The sequence below is a fragment of the Buceros rhinoceros genome, unplaced genomic scaffold, assembly GCF_000710305.1.
Source record: "Buceros rhinoceros silvestris isolate BGI_N320 unplaced genomic scaffold, ASM71030v1 scaffold4306, whole genome shotgun sequence".
Taxonomy (NCBI): Eukaryota; Metazoa; Chordata; class Aves; order Bucerotiformes; family Bucerotidae; genus Buceros; species Buceros rhinoceros.
The window spans coordinates 21,045-38,204 of record NW_010419169.1 but is presented as its reverse complement, the minus strand read 5'-3'; the positions used below and the strand labels follow the sequence as shown (position 1 = coordinate 38,204).

Sequence of the window (17,160 nt, the reverse complement as noted above, 5' to 3'; positions counted from 1 at the left end):
GCCCCCAAAGCCGTCAGTCCCTCCCCTCCCGGCAGCCACCACGTGTCCCAGCCGCTTACACTAGAAACCTGACTGGTGCCCGTGATAAACCCACTTATGCTCAGGCGTCTGTCTGATGGCTCCAGTGCCCGGCCAAAGCCCTGCACCTGGCCCGCTGCGGGACCGTAACAGCCTTGCTGCTGTCCCCTCCTGCCGTGACCCAAAAGCAGGCTCCTTTTCCGCTTCCCCTTTCCTCCCCCGAGGTGAGCTGGAAAGAAGGTGGCAGTCAGTGCCCAGGATCCTTCGGGAGTGGGAATGGCTGAACTAATTGGCGCTAATTGAAGACACACAAAAAGCAGCAGGATTTACTGCCCGGTCATCTAATCTCCCCACTTAGAACTGACCCACTTGAAGTCACAGTGCATGACAGAATGACCAAGCAATGAGGACAGGATTACAGAGCCCCAAAGGAGATTATGCTCCTTGGTGGGGACACGAGCTGCTGAGGGCAGGGAAAAGATCTGTGCTGAGCACCGAGCAGGGGTAATAAGAGCAGATATCCAATGCTCTGTTTGCTTAGAGAGCACCAAAATAGACTCTCCAGAGAGAGAGAAAACCCCCAAGCGAGCCAGCTGGGCAGACTCAGGGTACTTGGGACACTGACAGCTCCCCAGCCTGGAAAATGAACTGGCACAGGTTTGTGCCAGCGTTAGCACAACTGTGGCTTCAACACAAAACAGAGGAGGGGAAGGGAACAGGAGGAAGGGGAAGGGAGACAAGACTGCGCTTGGCTAACTAGAACCGCAGGCTATTTAGGATGGAAAGGGGAAAGGGCCAGTGGATCCGAGATAAGGTAGGCGTGGCTGCGCACAGCTTGCAGCATCTTAGCCTGTGGTAAATAGGTAAACAGCTGCGTGTCACACACAAACAGCAGTCAGAGAGCCAGCTGCCTTGCGCTGCAGCATGGACAGAGAGAAGAAAAAGACTGAAGACATGGGTCTTGCCCAAAGATCTTATCACCAAAGACAAAAGATCATGAGGGACGCTGCAGGAGCACAAGAAGATCACCTACCACAGCTCTGAGAGCGAGGACAGGGCTCTGCACAGCGGGAGACCTGTCTCCAAGCACAGCAGCGCTCAGATGTAAGCTCATTTACTGAAAACAGGTCTGTACAGAGGACACTTTCAGCCCAGCACCTCGCTGTGTATTTGCCACCAGAAGATGCTGACCTGCAAAGCCTGAGGGTCCATTTCTTGATACAAAAGCATGTTTCCCTTGACCATTAATCCAAGCGAAGCAGGAAATAAGACAGATCCTTACATTCACGTGGTAAAAGCCATGTTTTCCACGGCAGCTGCAGGAGCTCTGAATATATGGTTATCTCTATCGGTTCCAATTTTGACAAGATCTGTGACAGCCTGAACCCAAGGAACCTGTTCAGGGCTCAGTTTCCCATCTACGCTCAACACTTACCCCAAGCTAGCTGGACGCCCTCAAACCTTGGCACTGGGAAGGCCCAGATAAGCCTTAGAAATAGTCTACTCTTTCCTCCCTCCCTGGAAACTTCCTCCTAAGGACAGCACTGCAGTCTTGTCTGGCATCTGTCAGCTCAAAGTGTCTTCATCTTCAGCTCCAAGTGAGATAATTAGTCATTTAAACTTCTCTCAGCAGGATAATCTAGCTCTGTTAAACCTCCTTCTCAAGTGTGCAAATAAGGGCGTTGACATATATTTAACAGCAGCTAAAACCCGAGCATCAGAGCCTGTTACCACCCATACCTGCTCCTCTCTTGAACAGCTCACTCCCCAGCAGCAGGGACAGCTAAATGAGACGCGTCCACACCCGACCCACCCCACCTCACATCCCGAATACCCGAGGAACACCAGTTCAGCACTGCCCTACTACAACACATCAGGCTATAAATGAGCCATTCAGCTCTCCCTGCCCAAAGACAACTACTTCAGTCTGAGACGGGCAAGGGACAGGAGCTACTTTGACCATTCCTGACTATCACACCATGAAAAGCGTAAATGTGTTACGGGTGTGGTCCCATGAGCAGCAGAGCTAATCTGTCTGCTTCCTATGACCAGGACAGGAAGATCTTGCTTTCCTTTCCTCCATCCAGACTCCTCACAAGGAGGTTTTGTCCCATCCTTTGGGCTGACTCAGGCACTTGAGACACATTTGTGGGCTCAAAAAACCCCAGCATTCCCTTTCTGGATTAGCTTTCTGGTTAAACTGAGGAGGTCCAAAGAGCTGGTGCACAGTAACCCACTGGGAGCACGAGCATTACCACATTTTGGAAGACAAGAGCTGTCAGATCAGGTCTGACTCTTTAATCTGCACCCTGAGGCACAAAGAAGCAAGCAACTTGCTGGAGGCCACATGCCCAAGCGGTGAAGAAAGCCAGAAGTCCTATTTGCCCCCACATATTCAGAGTAATTTAAATGCCAAGGCTGAAGCAAAGACATGACCGGTCCTTGCTTTGTGGTAAAAAACAATCAATCAATCCAGTAAGAACCGCTCAACCTTACCAACAGATCATTTTCCCCTCCCCCCGGCAGTGTGCAGGAAAGAGTCTTCTGGTCCATTTACAGGTCACCATATCTTGTTTCCTCTCAGGCTAGGCTGGCAGATGTGCCATACAACACCACCACACGAGTCAGAGAGTTGCCTTCTTCCAGCACGGAATGGGGGAGCTTCATTAACTCATGCGAAACAATGGCTTCCCTGTACCCCGGAGCCTCTTCCCCCTTCTACCCAGCTCCCCACTGCCACCAGAGCCACACTTCAAGGCAGTGAGATTCTTCAGAAAAAACACCAGAAAAGCAGAACAGTGGGAGGAAAACCTGTGGTGCTGGCTGTTCGCTCTGGCTGAAGAGCTGAGGAAGACACTGTTGCAGTCCTGAGATGAACAGGTTGGCACTGTGGGTCTGGGCTACTGTTGAGCTTCTCACATACAGGAAACCCAAAATTTTGGAAATCCAAACATGAGTCAGAGTTTCTTTGGGATTCACACACAGTTTGACACTCTGTCCTAGAAACAGCTCTAGCATAGAGAGTCTGCAGCACGTTGTAGGAAGGGGCTCAGAGCAAAGGCAGTGCTGCAAACCAGGCATTCCCAGAACTTTGTTGTGTCCATGCTGTGACCTCTTCAGTCTTACATAGCAGCAGCAAAAGCATAAAGTGTTATGAAGGCATCACACAAATGTTGTTTTGAGGGACATATAGCACACAGCTTTGGCTTAGCTCCACATTTATCCCAGGTTTCAATCCAGGTTTGGACTAGTCAGCAGTTTCTGGGTTAGCAGAGCCTCCCCAGGAGAAGAACTGAGCCAGGCCCGACAGCCACAGTCTGCACAACGCTTGGCAGGGGAAAGGGAAGCAGGTTTTCTTTGGAACAGGCTATAGCTTTTGCATATCCTTGTGATCCTGCATGTGCATGGCACACCCCAGGGGCTCCCCACTTCTATAACTCCTTCCATTCCAAGTGCTTTATAGACTTGATGGTATTTTGTCTCCTAAGGATGTATTATGCAGTTTCACTGAAGGTAAGGCCAAGACATACTAAAATGATGTGCCTGAGGTCATATAAAAAGCATTTGACAGAGGAAAGTAATATCCTTCAACTCCCATTCATGTTTCTCCTATTATCAGTACCCACCTTGCCCATGTGTTTCTACTGTCCCTTTGCAAGAGGCTTTGTATCTGGCTGCATGAAAGCCATGTCCTTCTCACAAGGCTTGCCCTCAAAACACAAAGGTATAGTCACTGCACCCTGAGCCGTGACAATCCATGGCCACAAAAAGCAGTTGTCAAGTCCTTGCAGCAAGCCAAGAAACAGAGATAACAGCAATTTTGGGGTTCTGGCTCTAAGCCAGGAAGAGAGAACAGGACACATCTCCTCAGACGAGACCACTCACCCAACACCTACTCGTTCTCCAGAAGCTACTAATGCCACTTCCCATTCCCTCTTACGTAAACACGTCTCCAGAGAATTTCACGTGAGGAATGCTATATGCAAGCCTTGCAGACAAACTTTAAGCCTCCACAAACTTCAGATCACATCTGTCTTCTGTGGTACCCGAATTATAGGTCACTAAATCCTCCCGACTTTTCAACAATTCAGTGTAACAACTGATAAACTGGGGTGCAGATGGCCTTTCCCTTCACCACAGAAGGTACTGAACAAAAGAAGTATTTCCCTGCCAGGGTGTTCACTTTGCTCATCTGTGTCAGCACCTTTCATGGATGCACGCTCCTATTTTGACAGTGAACATGAAGAGCATAGACTGTGATAAACAGCCTGTCATCTGGGGCCTAATGAAAAATAGAAAATTCCACAGAGGCTGCAGACGGACCCTAGTCTTAATCCCGCGTTCCCAACCTCCTGTAGGTTCACTAGACACCGCTCTTACTGTCCTCCTGCCAAGAGGTGTGGCTGGTGAATGGGAGATTGGGAGGCGTGATCAAAATCACCGAGTGAACCCCTACCCTCAGCACCTCTCCCTCTCCACACTGTGACTGCTAGTGGTGATGAATGTGGATGGGACACTAACGAGTCACCATCCTGACCCGCACCTTTACCTTTACCTTTGAAGCTGCCATGACGGCTGCCGTGGCTGCGACGTTCAGCCCCCGCTTCCCAAAATGCACGAGGGCATCATAGCTTCGGTCTTTTGCCTGGACGAGGCAGTCATCGATCTCCTGTCACAGCAGACAACAAAACAAACAAACAAAAAAAAGCAGAAGAAGGACAAGTTCAGAGAACTCCCAGCCTCAAACTCTTGGCAGGGCCAGGTCATGTTTTAAGGAGGCTGACATCCTCCATTTCCTCCACCTTGGCTGGAGAGGTTAACAGCCAACATTTGCAAACAGGAAAGGTCTGCAGGGGAGCAGTAGCTCCCATTGCAGGCTTTGGGAACTCTTTATTCTGCAAATGGAATAGTGGGACCCAAAGCTGGGAGAGACTTGCACGGTTCAACCTCCACAAATAGGTCCTGGAAGCAAGACCGAAAAATCCACCTTTGTAGAATGAACTAGGGTGTGCAATCAGAAGCCATGTGCAATTTGTTTAAAGACAAATTGGATTGCCCCATCATTAAAAAGAATCGTATTATGACAGTGGGCAGCTGCAGCTGTACTGCAGGTTCCAGGACTGATGGTCTCAGAACTATCTGAGATATCCCTGCACATCACTGCAGTGTTCGGTTTCAGCACGCCCATGGCATTGGTAGGTTCAGAGCTTCTGGATTTCGATGCTGCTCAATACACAGTGAAATGGTTATGAAAGTTCCTGCCCTCGCCCTCCCTCCCTTAAGGCACAGGGCTCTGGATGATAATGGATGACAATGACTTCCAGTACTCAGCTACTGGATATGCTGGGTTAGTAGGAACTGGAGGCTGTGAGAGGCTGCTGGCTGTTTAGTCATTCTCTCCCTATTCCTAGAAGGTAAGAGGTGGCAACCCAAAATGCATGAGCACTACTTGGGACAAGCACAAGCAGAAGTTCCCCGGAAGCAGTGAGACAGGGACTGATCCCCACTGTCTTTCTTGGACAGGACTGGGATACAGGTGTTCACGCACTGCCTGTGGCTAAACTCAGGTCTTTCACTTCCATAGTTGCCAACGTGGGAAATAGTTCTCTGACGATACATCACCAGCTACCCCCACAGTTCTCCTCTTCTTTGTGGTTTGCATGTTGACAGGTGACTACTAGCTATTCCTGTCCCATGTCCCCACATGAGCCTGACAATGTCCCATTCACAGCCACAGGAATCTCTGAGGCAAGCAAATGATCCCCCACGCCCGAAATCAGCATCATGAATTTGAGCAAGACAGTTCTCAATCCCGGACCTCGAACATGCTACATGCCTTAATCCGGCACACTGTATGTCTCCCAGCCGGGCAAGTGCTCGCTAAGCCCTTTCAGACAGGCTTGGCTATTTGTCTCATTGCTGCACAACGTTTTAGGCAGAGCTGGGAACACAGTTAAGGAGCCCTGGCTGCCAGACCCTGTTTCTCTAATCGTTACATCCAGCCACAACATAGCACACTCCAGCTATATTCAGACAGGACGTGCAAAGCAGCTCAGGAGGTATTTTTATCTCCCTCCCTCCCAACCCCTCAAGTGCACAAAGATGAGTTAATATGTGTGAGTGTGCTGAACAGATGCCAGTATTCAAAAACAACAACAACAACTAGGAACAAAAACACCAACCAAAAAGAGATGATGAAATGACAGAGAATCAGCGGCTCCCAGTGCTTCAATGAAAATGAGTGGCATGAAGACTGGAGAAGCACACTGGAGATCTGCTCCTCCCAGAGAGGACCTGGGCATCTGTGATTACCTTTTCTTTTGAAGACAGCGTTGGGTGAACAAACTTCCTGTACAGCAGACTGGAGCCTTTTGTGTAGGGAGACAGCAGCCAAGCTACAAAGGCTATTTTGAGTTCATAGTAGAATGGAAACCTACAAGAAAAAAGAAGCTGTTCATGTCTGCTCCATTAATTTAACCACTGCCCTTAATGAGAGATGCTCAGCTAGGAAGGGACTGGCCAGTCTAGCTCAGGGCAGCTTTTGCTTACCAGAGAATCCAAAACCTAAACCCATTCACTCAGCTCTGCACACATCTCAACTAGGCATGGGCGTAACCTTTCCTTGGGTATCAGGGCCAGTATCTAATGGTCTGGAAAAGACTCTGCTGTGTGATAAGATGAGCTTTCTACATGCAAAGAGCACAGGTGCTGCCTTCGTAGCATTCCCAGTCATTATGAGGGAGTGAATCAATATTTCATTGATATATTTATGCACCTTTCATCCCTCTGCCTTTCTGCTTCTAAGGTAACACTTACGTGACTGAAAGTGAAAGACAAAAACCTTTGTGGTCCAAGCAACACACAACATGAAGCTGCAGATCCACATCGTGGCTTTCAGGTAGCACTGCAAAATACGCAGGACACTACCTAACAACAGGACATGCTTTAGCTGTTACAACAAGCCAGGGACTTCCTGAGATCAGATTATCCAGACCCTCTGCTGGAGGACAGAGCCTAGAGCTCTGAGCCGGCCAGCTAGCAGCATCCTCATGCAGTTAGGCATGTTGCTGCCAGCGGTGTGACGAACCAACACTACCCTTTGTAGGCAGGGGCACGTGAGAGCAGCACAGAGCCCCTGTGATGGCTGTGCACCAGCCCAGCTGAAGCCAGACTCCTGCACAGCACCGTCACTGAGCCAGCTGAGCCACACAGCATCCAGGGCTGGCCACAGCATCCAGGGCTGACCCCACAGACCTCTGCGATGCTCCGCTCTGAGCGTGGATTTGCCAGGCTGGTCTTCCACCTCACTGAGGATCTCTACAGCATACTTGATTTCACAGGCTGGGCAAGCTCTCTGTTATTCCTCTCAAGAGACCCACATAATACATCCTCCAAAAAAAACCCCAAAGCTCCAGATGAACACAGTGGCAGTAGATCTGCATGCAAATTAGATCTCAAGACAATAACATCTTTTATCTCCTTTTCAACAGAGCTGACGTGTTGCCAAGTACCCCTATTCCCTTTGTCTGGAGGACTCTCTAGAGGCATGCAGAGCTACGCAGGAAGGTGAGGGCCATGCACTACACTTAAATTTTCATCCTGAGGTCTACTGATCTCACGGGTTTCCACCAGAAAGGACTTACTAAAAAGGGCATCCAAGCAACAAACATTTCCAAACTTGAAGCAAATGAATCTGGTAACTGCACATTTATGAGATCTCATCCTGATAGAGGTCATCAGGAATCCTTCCACCGGCACCAGAGAGCACCCATCAGTATGGCCTGTCCCTGTCCTCCACCAAACCATCACCCCAGCCTAACCAGGAACAACCTCCCACAGAGCAGCCCACCAAGTCCTGTGCTGCAGGGCTGTTTCTGCCTGGTCTCTAGAGGCTGTGCAGTTACTGGAGGACAGGGCTAGGTGAGAATGATGCCTGCAGCCAAAGCTTCTGTTGTTTATGTGATGACCTCTGCAAGCATCTGACTCTGCAATCAGCTGCGCTGCCGCTCTGACAGCAGGGGACTGAGACTCCCGCAATGGTTTCTCACTAATGAAACTTCGCTGAGCAGTTCCAATCCTATGTCAGCACTGAGAAAGGAAGCATGGCTCCTCCAGACAAAGCACCTCTAAGCACCTGAAGCTGCCGACCCCGTGTTCAGGAGGCCATGTGCCTTTGTGCCCCTTTTTTCCCCTCAGAAACATTTCCATTTTCTTTCTGTCTCACACCAAAGACCCTCTCCCATCTGGTGCTCACCAGCAAAGGAAGATATCCGTGAAAGTCTCTGCTGTCGTGAAAAGCGCAAATATGATCCAGTACATCATCCATTTGACCTGGTAAACAAACACAGTAGCTGGGTCATTTTTCCCCGGGGCCCCAAACTGTCTCATACAGGCACAAGTACATGGAACATCTCTCTCAAAAGGAAAGATTCTTTTTCCCCCCACTGTGTATTGAACAACTACTATGGACTTGAAGCTGCTGGAGCGATCCCTATCTCCGCACATAACACACATGTCATTTCCACACATGTCCTTGGGAAGGAAGATTGTGGCCTTTAGGACTGGTCTCATGAGAAGAAGAGCATCCTGACTCTGTCCCTGCAGAGGAAGCTCCACTGGCCAGCGGAGGACCACAGTCCTCTCAGAGGGCATTAAAAATCTCACTCAACTCACCTTAATAGCAAACGTTAATAGGAGGGTGTTGGCCAAGCTGCAATTAAGATGAAATGTAATGACTTACATAATATCCACAGGGGAAACTAGCCAGGAAGAGACAGAGAGGTAACTGCCCATCCCACGATCCAGAAGCACAATGAACTCACCACAAGATATTAAATTAGTGTGCACCACTTGAGTGACGGTGCCTCCTTACATCCACGCCCTGAGCCCGCTGCAGCGGCATTCCCTGGGGCTTAGGTGTGAGTATTTTACCTTGCCTTGGCACTGAAAGCATGTGCTGCGCTGGCACCGTGCTCAGCTGTGGGAACTCCGCAGTGGGGTGGGGTGGACTGCTCGGTGGGTGATTTATGGACAGTCTCCTCTGAGGTGATAGTGACAGACACAGAGTCTTTGGGGACCATGACTTGGTCAGAGAAACTTAAGTATCTCAGATTGAAAAATCTGGGGATTTCTGGGACTGCACTAAATGGCATTTGAAAGCACAGATGTGTGCAGCATTGGTTCTTCCTGGGCAGGAAAGAAACAACACATTTGCCATATGCACCAGCACTTCCAGCAATTTTTTAACAAGTGACATGGTGCTCCTCTTCTGTGGCACTGTCACAACAGAGGTGGTGGAAGGAATAATTTCCAAGTACTGGAGATGAGAGAGAAACTTTTTATTCCCTCTCAATGTATCTTTTTTCCACTCTAAAACTGTAAAAATTCGAAGTTCAAACAGCTTTAAGAATCCGCCCCTCCAAAGGAAAAGAGAGGGTGAGCCAGAAGTTACTAATTTAACTGAAATTTTTTTGTCTAATCAGCTATATTTGAAAATGGGAGTCCCTAAGCAGCTTTGCTGGAATGTTAGAAAGCTTAAGGAAGTAAAATCCATGAATTAGAGAATTGGACCGTGTTACCTAAGGCTGGGATAATTGTAAGATAATATGGGAAGGCTGGAAAGAAGGGAGACCCACACCAGGTGCTGCTCTGGGGAAGGGAGGATGGAGACGGCAATAAACCTGGATCTCACCACCTCTGACATGGCTTGCTCCACCTTCTCCCCGATGCACTGGGGACAGTACCTGTGGTCTCTCTCCATCTCCCTGCAGGTACTGAAATTATTCCCTGAGCACCTGCCACGCAGCTATAGAACTGCTGCCCTGGGATATATTAATATATATTTATCTGCAATGTTACTGCAGAGGAACGGCACTGCCAAATGCCTGAGATCATGGTCTTCCCAGGGCAGCTTCCGTCAGCCTTCTACAGGACTGTGAGTCCCTCAAAGCCCCACTGCCAGCACGGATCTGTCAGTTAAAGCTTTACTGCTGCCAGCAGAGCTTTTAAACACAAACCAAGACCTGGTGTGGATGGGCTTGGATCAGCCTAAAACACCATTTATCAAAATGACTATTACCAAGCAAAATAAAAATAAACTGCAGTGATAGAAGTTTTGACCAGTACACGAAAGGTTTGTACTGTGTCAGCGTGAATTACTTCGGGCTTTTTAATCTGATCCCTAATGGACATATTGCCACAACTGGTGTCTTAAACTGAAACACCATTGCAAGTGCAGACCAGTCTCAGATCAGCTGTTCCCACACCTGGGCCATGACCCCTGTGACTGATGCGAGTTCCTCTTTTGCAATTGAATTTCCAACAGGAATTGGACCCTTCAACAAAACACATTTTCCAGAAAAGGACTCTGGAAATGTTAAGCACTAGCGGCAGACACTGCTTGGGGAGGCAAGCACAAGTCTCACTTATGATTCTCAGAAAAGCCAAAACCATGATCTGCAGGAAGGGACTGATCAAAAGGAAAAATCTCAGCAGCCACAGTGAGTCCCAGTTTGAGCATTGCTCTAAGGACTTAATGGGATCTACGCTGTTACCCAGAGGAGAAAATGGATTGCTATCGCTGGGATCTTGAGAAGATTGGCAAGCTGAGATCTGGAGGCTGAGCCAGGTTCAGTGCAGTTAAGAGTGCTCAGGTTGTGAAGGGCTCTACAAATCCTGCAGGACCCCAACAGTGTCCAAGTGGTTTTGATTCTCCCACACTCCACTTTGGCTGATGGCCCCACACGCCTTTAGAGACTGGGGCCCAGGGAAAATTTTTCAGCAAAAGGACAAGACAGACACCCAGCTGCCAGACCTGCCTGGAAATAGGTCACTCGCCATGGAAAGATGTTTCTATCTGAGGATTTAGTCATATGTGCTTTGAGCTGCCTCCTCTGATCCTTGTTTTGAATGAGCAGCTAAAGCTTCAAGGCGTTTTGAAAAGGCTTTGATTTATGCTGCTCTTCAGAAACAAAGGAAAACACACAAAGCTCTGGATGCCAAACACCTTTTAAATCGGCCACGTACAGCTCACACCACCAGAGAAATAGCACACGTTTGTCCAGGACCCCTTAAGCTCTGCAGAGGAGCCAGAAGCACAAACCCAGGTCCCCTTATTTGAGACTCGTGCCTAGCAATCAGCCAGTCCACCGCCAGGCCAGTCTTCCCCTTGCACTGGTTTACAAGAGTTCCCAGAACTCAGGCAGCTCCTTTACAATGTGGAGAGGAGCAATCCTAGAAAACAAACCCTGCAGCACAGCCACAAACCTCATTACTCACATATTCTTTGATGTCCTTGGATTTCACGGCTTTGTAAGAGTAATATGCGGGGTAAAGAGTGCCAAATATAAGCCTGGAAAAAAAAAACACACAAACAAATGGATTAAATTGATTGCCTGTCACGGAGAAAGATTTTTTTCTTCCTGCCTGTTACATGTGTTTCTTGAACTAGTAAAAGGTGTTAGGACTTGATTTAAGCTTGAGTGCACTAAGTACAGGACAGGGGTGATTTTCCTTCGCTTAATTTGGAGAAACTGTTGCCAGTGACATGAATGAAGAGCGGGGATTCAGGTTGACTTTCCTCTTGCAATGGTTTCACAGCTGTACCTTATGAGTTACACACAAAACAAAGCAAAAAAAGGCCACCACGCTTTTAAAAGTAAATTAAAAATCTGGTTTCAAAATCATCTACTGTGACACCAGGAGTATTGCTTTCAGAGGAGGACAGAACGGGAATCCTTTGTCTAAAATCCCTTCCACCTCTATTCAATGGTCTGAAAAGCTGGCAGAGGATAAAGCAGCATCCGAGTTCAACAGCGCAGGGTCTGGATGCTGGGGCCTTATCATGCTACATTAAACCTGCCAAAGGGAAGAGCCCTGCCCTGTTCGGTAAAGCTCACTTGGGCTCATCAAAGAAGGAGGAATCTGCCCACCAAGATATGCCAACAGGATCAGGCCTAAAAACCCCAGCTTTGCTGTTCTTTCAGACAGTTTCCTTTCATTCTCAAGTCTGAAAGGGATGCTGTCACCTTTCATGTAAGAAAGAAATCAGGATCCGTAAGTTAAAAACAGCACTACTGAGGAAAAAAACGGTGAGAACTTTTTATACTAGCTCCTCTCTGCATCGCTGCCTAGCTGCTTATTCACTTAGATTATTCTAGACATAAGCATAAGCCCGTCAAAACCACTCTGCCCTGCCCAGCTTTCAGGCAGTTTTACTCAATGCAGCAGGATGATGCTGCAAAGTCTGAATTTAATACATTGCAGGGAAACGTTTACTGCCTGCAACTCCCCCTCTTTCCACCGGAGCTTCTGCTTCAAATTCATACAGCTGTTTCTGCTGCTCTTGGGAATGGAAATCATCAATGTTTCAGGCCCTAACTGTGGAGCCACATGGACCCGCAGTCGCCTTTTCCACCCTGCCAGTAGCGATTGTGCCGTGGGACTCGTAATTACAGCAGAGTCCATTATGTGCATGAGACATTAAAAATTAACTCTCTGGGATATGGTGTACCCGCAGACTTCCCGTAGCTCTGGAAGGTATTTGTGAAAGAATGGGGAGAGCCAGCACACATCTTGATTCCCAAAGCAGTGACCGAAGACAATCCGCCTCCTATTCATCATGCTTACTGTAGCATAGCTTAGCAGAACCCGAGGCACAATGCATTCCGCAGAAAAGCAGCTACCGAGGGAAGAGAGTCAGTTTGTTACGGAGGCTTCACGCTGGTTGCAGAAAGCTTTGCTGGATCAGTCAGCTCTGAGCCTGTTTCACCCACAGGGGCTGTGCTACATGCGGGGATTAGATACAAACGCTCAGAAAGATTCTGCGAAACTAAATGCATTTTTGTCCCTTGCAGTATCTTAACAAACAGCAATACCAGTTAAGGCAAGGAAGAACACACGGACAATGGCTTGATCCTGTTCTCACTGGAGCTAACAACAACTATTCCCTCCGAGTTCAATGACAGCAGGACCTAATCCAAAGGAGCTTAAGCTCACAAAAGGAAGAAAGTTCCACAATATTCGGCAGCTAACAGCCAAGCACATTAATAACGCTTTTGGCTCCTCTTACAGAAAGCACCACATTTCTGTCCTTCCTTCTTGGCCCAGGCTGGCTGCTATCTCACGCTTTTATTTCCTGCAAATCATCACCAAATGATTGATACTCGTTTCCTCAGTTTGTGCTGGTAACAGAAAGTAACTGGTTCCTAAAGAAGCAAACGGTTCACAGGATCACTAGAACACAATTAGTCACAGAAAATAAAGACTTAAAAAAAAAATCCTGCAAGGGAAGGAAACTGTGCAATACTTTTTTGCATACGCAGAGCAAGAGACAGTTGATAAAGCGATGTGCTCTCCCTAAACGAGAGATTGAGGGTTCCTGATTTGCCTCCTAGCGCGCTGTGTGCATATATGGACATTTATTACTGCTATGGTTTGCCCGACCGAAAGCTGTTCTAAGGAATGTTGGATCCCAGTCTTGTCCTTGCTGTAGCTTACTGTGTGGCTTAGAGTCACTTAACCTGTGGGTACACTCTGAGAACAGAAGATAAAAGACCTTCAGGCATTTCTGTAAAGCATATTCAGGGTTTTGGAGACAAATAACTGCACGTGGGCATACTCCACGCTTCACTGGGCTTTGGATCAAGCTTGAATACAACTGATTTAATTCAAACATACATGTCAATCCTCTATCTCTTCCCTCAGTTCCTCTCCCCTGCTGCAGACAGTACTTCTCTCTTCTTCCTTATCCAAGCTTCCTACGTAATTAAAGTTACCGCTGATTCCTGCCCTCTTCATCCCCATGCTCAGACTGTTGCCAAATCACTCCTTCTGCACACCACATACGAACCCAAGGCTGATTCTTTGCCCCTCTGCCCAAGCCAGTAAGTCATGCCTTGTCCAAGCCCCATTCCCAGCCTCCCCTGTGTGCTTTATTGACCTCTGTCCCACCCACAGTGTTTAAACCCCTTCCTTCTGCCTGCCTCTCTCACACACAGAAGTTACTCTCGCCTACCAAGATGAAGGAATATTCTAATCTTTGCTTTCCAGTGCCCGAGAAATGATGCTCCCAACTACTGCTGGTCTGGTCTTTTATCATATCCCACTTCAGCCCCTTCTCTCCTGCAATGATTCTACTGCCACCAGCTCCTTACTCTGCTGTTCCCTCTAAAACAAGCTGTTCCCTGACAGTTACCCTGACAGCCCATGGTTTCAAAGGTAGCAGCCCAAGCCACACAAATGCCAACCATGGCACTTCCCAGTTCCACCTCATCTCTCTAATCTTCTCGTACAACACTCTAGTTCTATCTGATGTTGTCTGAACCACACCACAGGACCTTCAGCTTTCCTCACACATCCCCAAAATCACAGCGCAGACCCTCAGTTCCCTCCCACGACTGCCAGCTGAGCTGGGAACCACAAGTGCCGTGACTCCTTCGGTGGTACATGCAGTGACTGCCTGCTGGCTGCCTACCCGCCGGCAAGCCAGATGAATGACCGACCTGCCTATGGAGTTACCACCGCAGCTTTTACCTCCTGGTGCTTTGAGACAACCTCCCATCCAGCAGCTAATTCTTATGAATAACGTAGAAACTTAATATTTGAGACCTCTCTGACCCATCTATTTTGGCCAGAACCACTTTGCAGCTCCAGAATTTAGCAGCGGTGGAAAACCAGACTGCTGAAGTCTCATTTCCTTAGGAAACCAGGGCACAAACACAGCGTCAAGCCACTCCCCACCCATTTCCATCTTTCAAAGCTCCTTTGAACGAGCTCTGTACCCTGGAAAGCCTTGGCTCTTTTGCCCTCTGTGTCAGAGCAGAAGTAGACATCCTGATCAGCAAACCAAGGACTCCCAGAGCTTGATGCTGTAGTTGCTACATTTAAAACTACAGAGATGTGTTCCTACAGCCTGGGCTAAACCAAACACCTATCCTCGGGGTATAGGGAATGGCAAGGAAGTAGTGACACTCAGAGAGCTAGGAAAAGCTCACATGCAGCACTAATCAAATAGCCACACCAGCCTAACAGTTCTTACAGTGCTCCACGCTGGAGGTCTGCATCACAATCGCCTCGAAAACGGACAAACTGCAGCTGTAAAGAAATCACTGAGGAGTCAACTAATTGTGTAACAGGAGGCAAAAATCCAAGTAAAAGGTTAGTCTGCCTAAAGAATAGGATAAGGATTAATGCTGAAAATCTTATAATCCTATTAGGCACAGCAGCAGCAGCAATCCCCAGTCTGGATCACGACGTGTGCTTCTGGTCACTCTCTGTCAGCAGGGACACGGCAGAGGCAGGAGGGGAAAGGAGAAGGGCAACGAAAGCGTGTGGAAACCCACTGGACAACATCCATAGGAGCAACTGTAAATGCTGCAATTGCTTTTCTTTCAGCAAAGACAAATTACAGATGTTGTTTGCTCCTACTCCTGATGCAGTGGAAGGGGATGTTCAACTGAACCAAGAGAACAAAGTCAAAAAGGGGGGGAGAAACCCTCTCTATCACCAGGAGTTGATCTGTGGAACTGAGTAACTGTGTTTATTTATATAATTACATCACGTAGCATTTGCGATTCGGTTTTGGTTTTCATTATTCAAGTTTACCACTAAATGAGACAGGAGAGGATGAAGCTTCCCATATTGTGGGGTTTCCTGATTATCCAGGGAATATTAAAGCAACTGTACTGTTGGCTCTTCTTCAGCAATCTCTGTATATCCCAGGGGAGCAGCGGCACCATCACCAAACCTTCTGCCTCCATGTCCCAGTACAGCCACAGCCAGCCCTGGCTTTTACATCATGGAATGGTTTGGGTTGGAAGGGACCTCAAAGATCATCTAGTTCCACTCCCTACCATGGGCAGGAACACCTTCCACTAGCGCAGGCTGTTCAAAGCCCCGTCCAACCTGGCCTTGAGCACTGCCAGGAAAGGGACATCCTTCAAGTCCTTCTATCCCTTCTCGAGATCTGCCGGCGCAGTGCTCTGACCATCACGGAGCACAGGCTAACACAGATGTGACAATATTCCTAACAGCATCCAGGTTATAGCCTGGGGATCAGCACCAGAGGTGCTACCAGGACCTGGGAGACCCCACATGACCTCTTGAGTTCTGATGGCTTAGTGGTGATATTTTCTTCATGAGCAGCCTGGTCCTGCAGCCATTTATCTGTAAAATTAACTCTCACATTCTGTACCGCAGCTACCAAAAAAAAAAAAAAAAAGAAAGACTTTTGTCGATTCTCAAGAGTACTGGCCAGGACTCAGGTTACCTCCAGAAATATCCATTCTCTTGAGTATTTTTAACTACACAGGTATTTTCTGAATGGTAACCTACTGCTACAAATACACCAGCACGCTGCTGTCCACATCCCAAGCCATCCGGGTCCTGCTCCGTTAGTTACCATGCCACAAGCAGTGTTTGGGCTGCTCAAACATTTAGAACATTGTAATACTCCAACAGAAATAGCACAGCCCTTGTTTTGCCCATAAATAATGAATGTTTCCAGATCACTGGCACACAGCAGCCAAGATGGCAAACTTCTGCTCAAACACAGGGAGGGACGTATTTAGGAATCACTGAAATATGTCCATTTCCCAAAAACGCTCACTGGATAGTGTGTGCTTCTTACGCACGGAGCAGCAGCTGAGCTGTCACCACGCCAGGGTTCCTCGCTGAAACCGCCAAGAAGGGTGCCAATAGGTTTGCATTCCTTATTATCAGTCCCAATTAACGTTCACACAGAGCCACAGATGACAAATAAATGGCACTGCCTTTAGACCAAAGCTTCCCAGTTGAAATCCAACAGCTGTGGAAGTGAAAAGAAGCAGCGCACAAAGTCAGGGAAAGGGTTAATGTGAGCCCCTTGATGGGCCAAACGCCTGATATCCAAGAAGGGTGGAGGAAGCACCAGCTGCAGGCTGGTATTCCCCGGGAGAAGGCTCCCACAGATTCTTTGTGGTCATTTTGCAGCAGAATACGACCTGCACGCTGGCTCCTGTGGGAACCTGCCTGTTCTCCCTCAGGGTGACAGCTGATGCCATCCCCACCCTGGGCCCCAGGAGATGGGGACACCCAGCCATGCCAGCCTGACACACTCTGAGAATATGAAAGGCACATGGTGCCTCAGTGACAAAAACATCCCCC

General features: G+C 48.3%; 1 protein-coding gene across 1 annotated transcript in view; it reads right to left on the bottom strand.

The window, feature by feature from the left end:
- The window catches only part of REEP1 (receptor accessory protein 1), a gene marked incomplete at its 3' end in the record, with an annotated part of 40,989 nt that extends 25,333 nt beyond the window's left edge, over positions 1–15,656 (bottom strand). The window contains 5 exon segments of the mRNA XM_010138792.1: positions 4,574–4,687; positions 6,331–6,451; positions 8,273–8,349; positions 11,296–11,368; positions 15,625–15,656. Coding sequence (XP_010137094.1) covers positions 4,574–4,687; positions 6,331–6,451; positions 8,273–8,349; positions 11,296–11,368; positions 15,625–15,656 — 417 coding nt within the window.
- Positions 15,657–17,160: the final 1,504 nt, after the last annotated feature.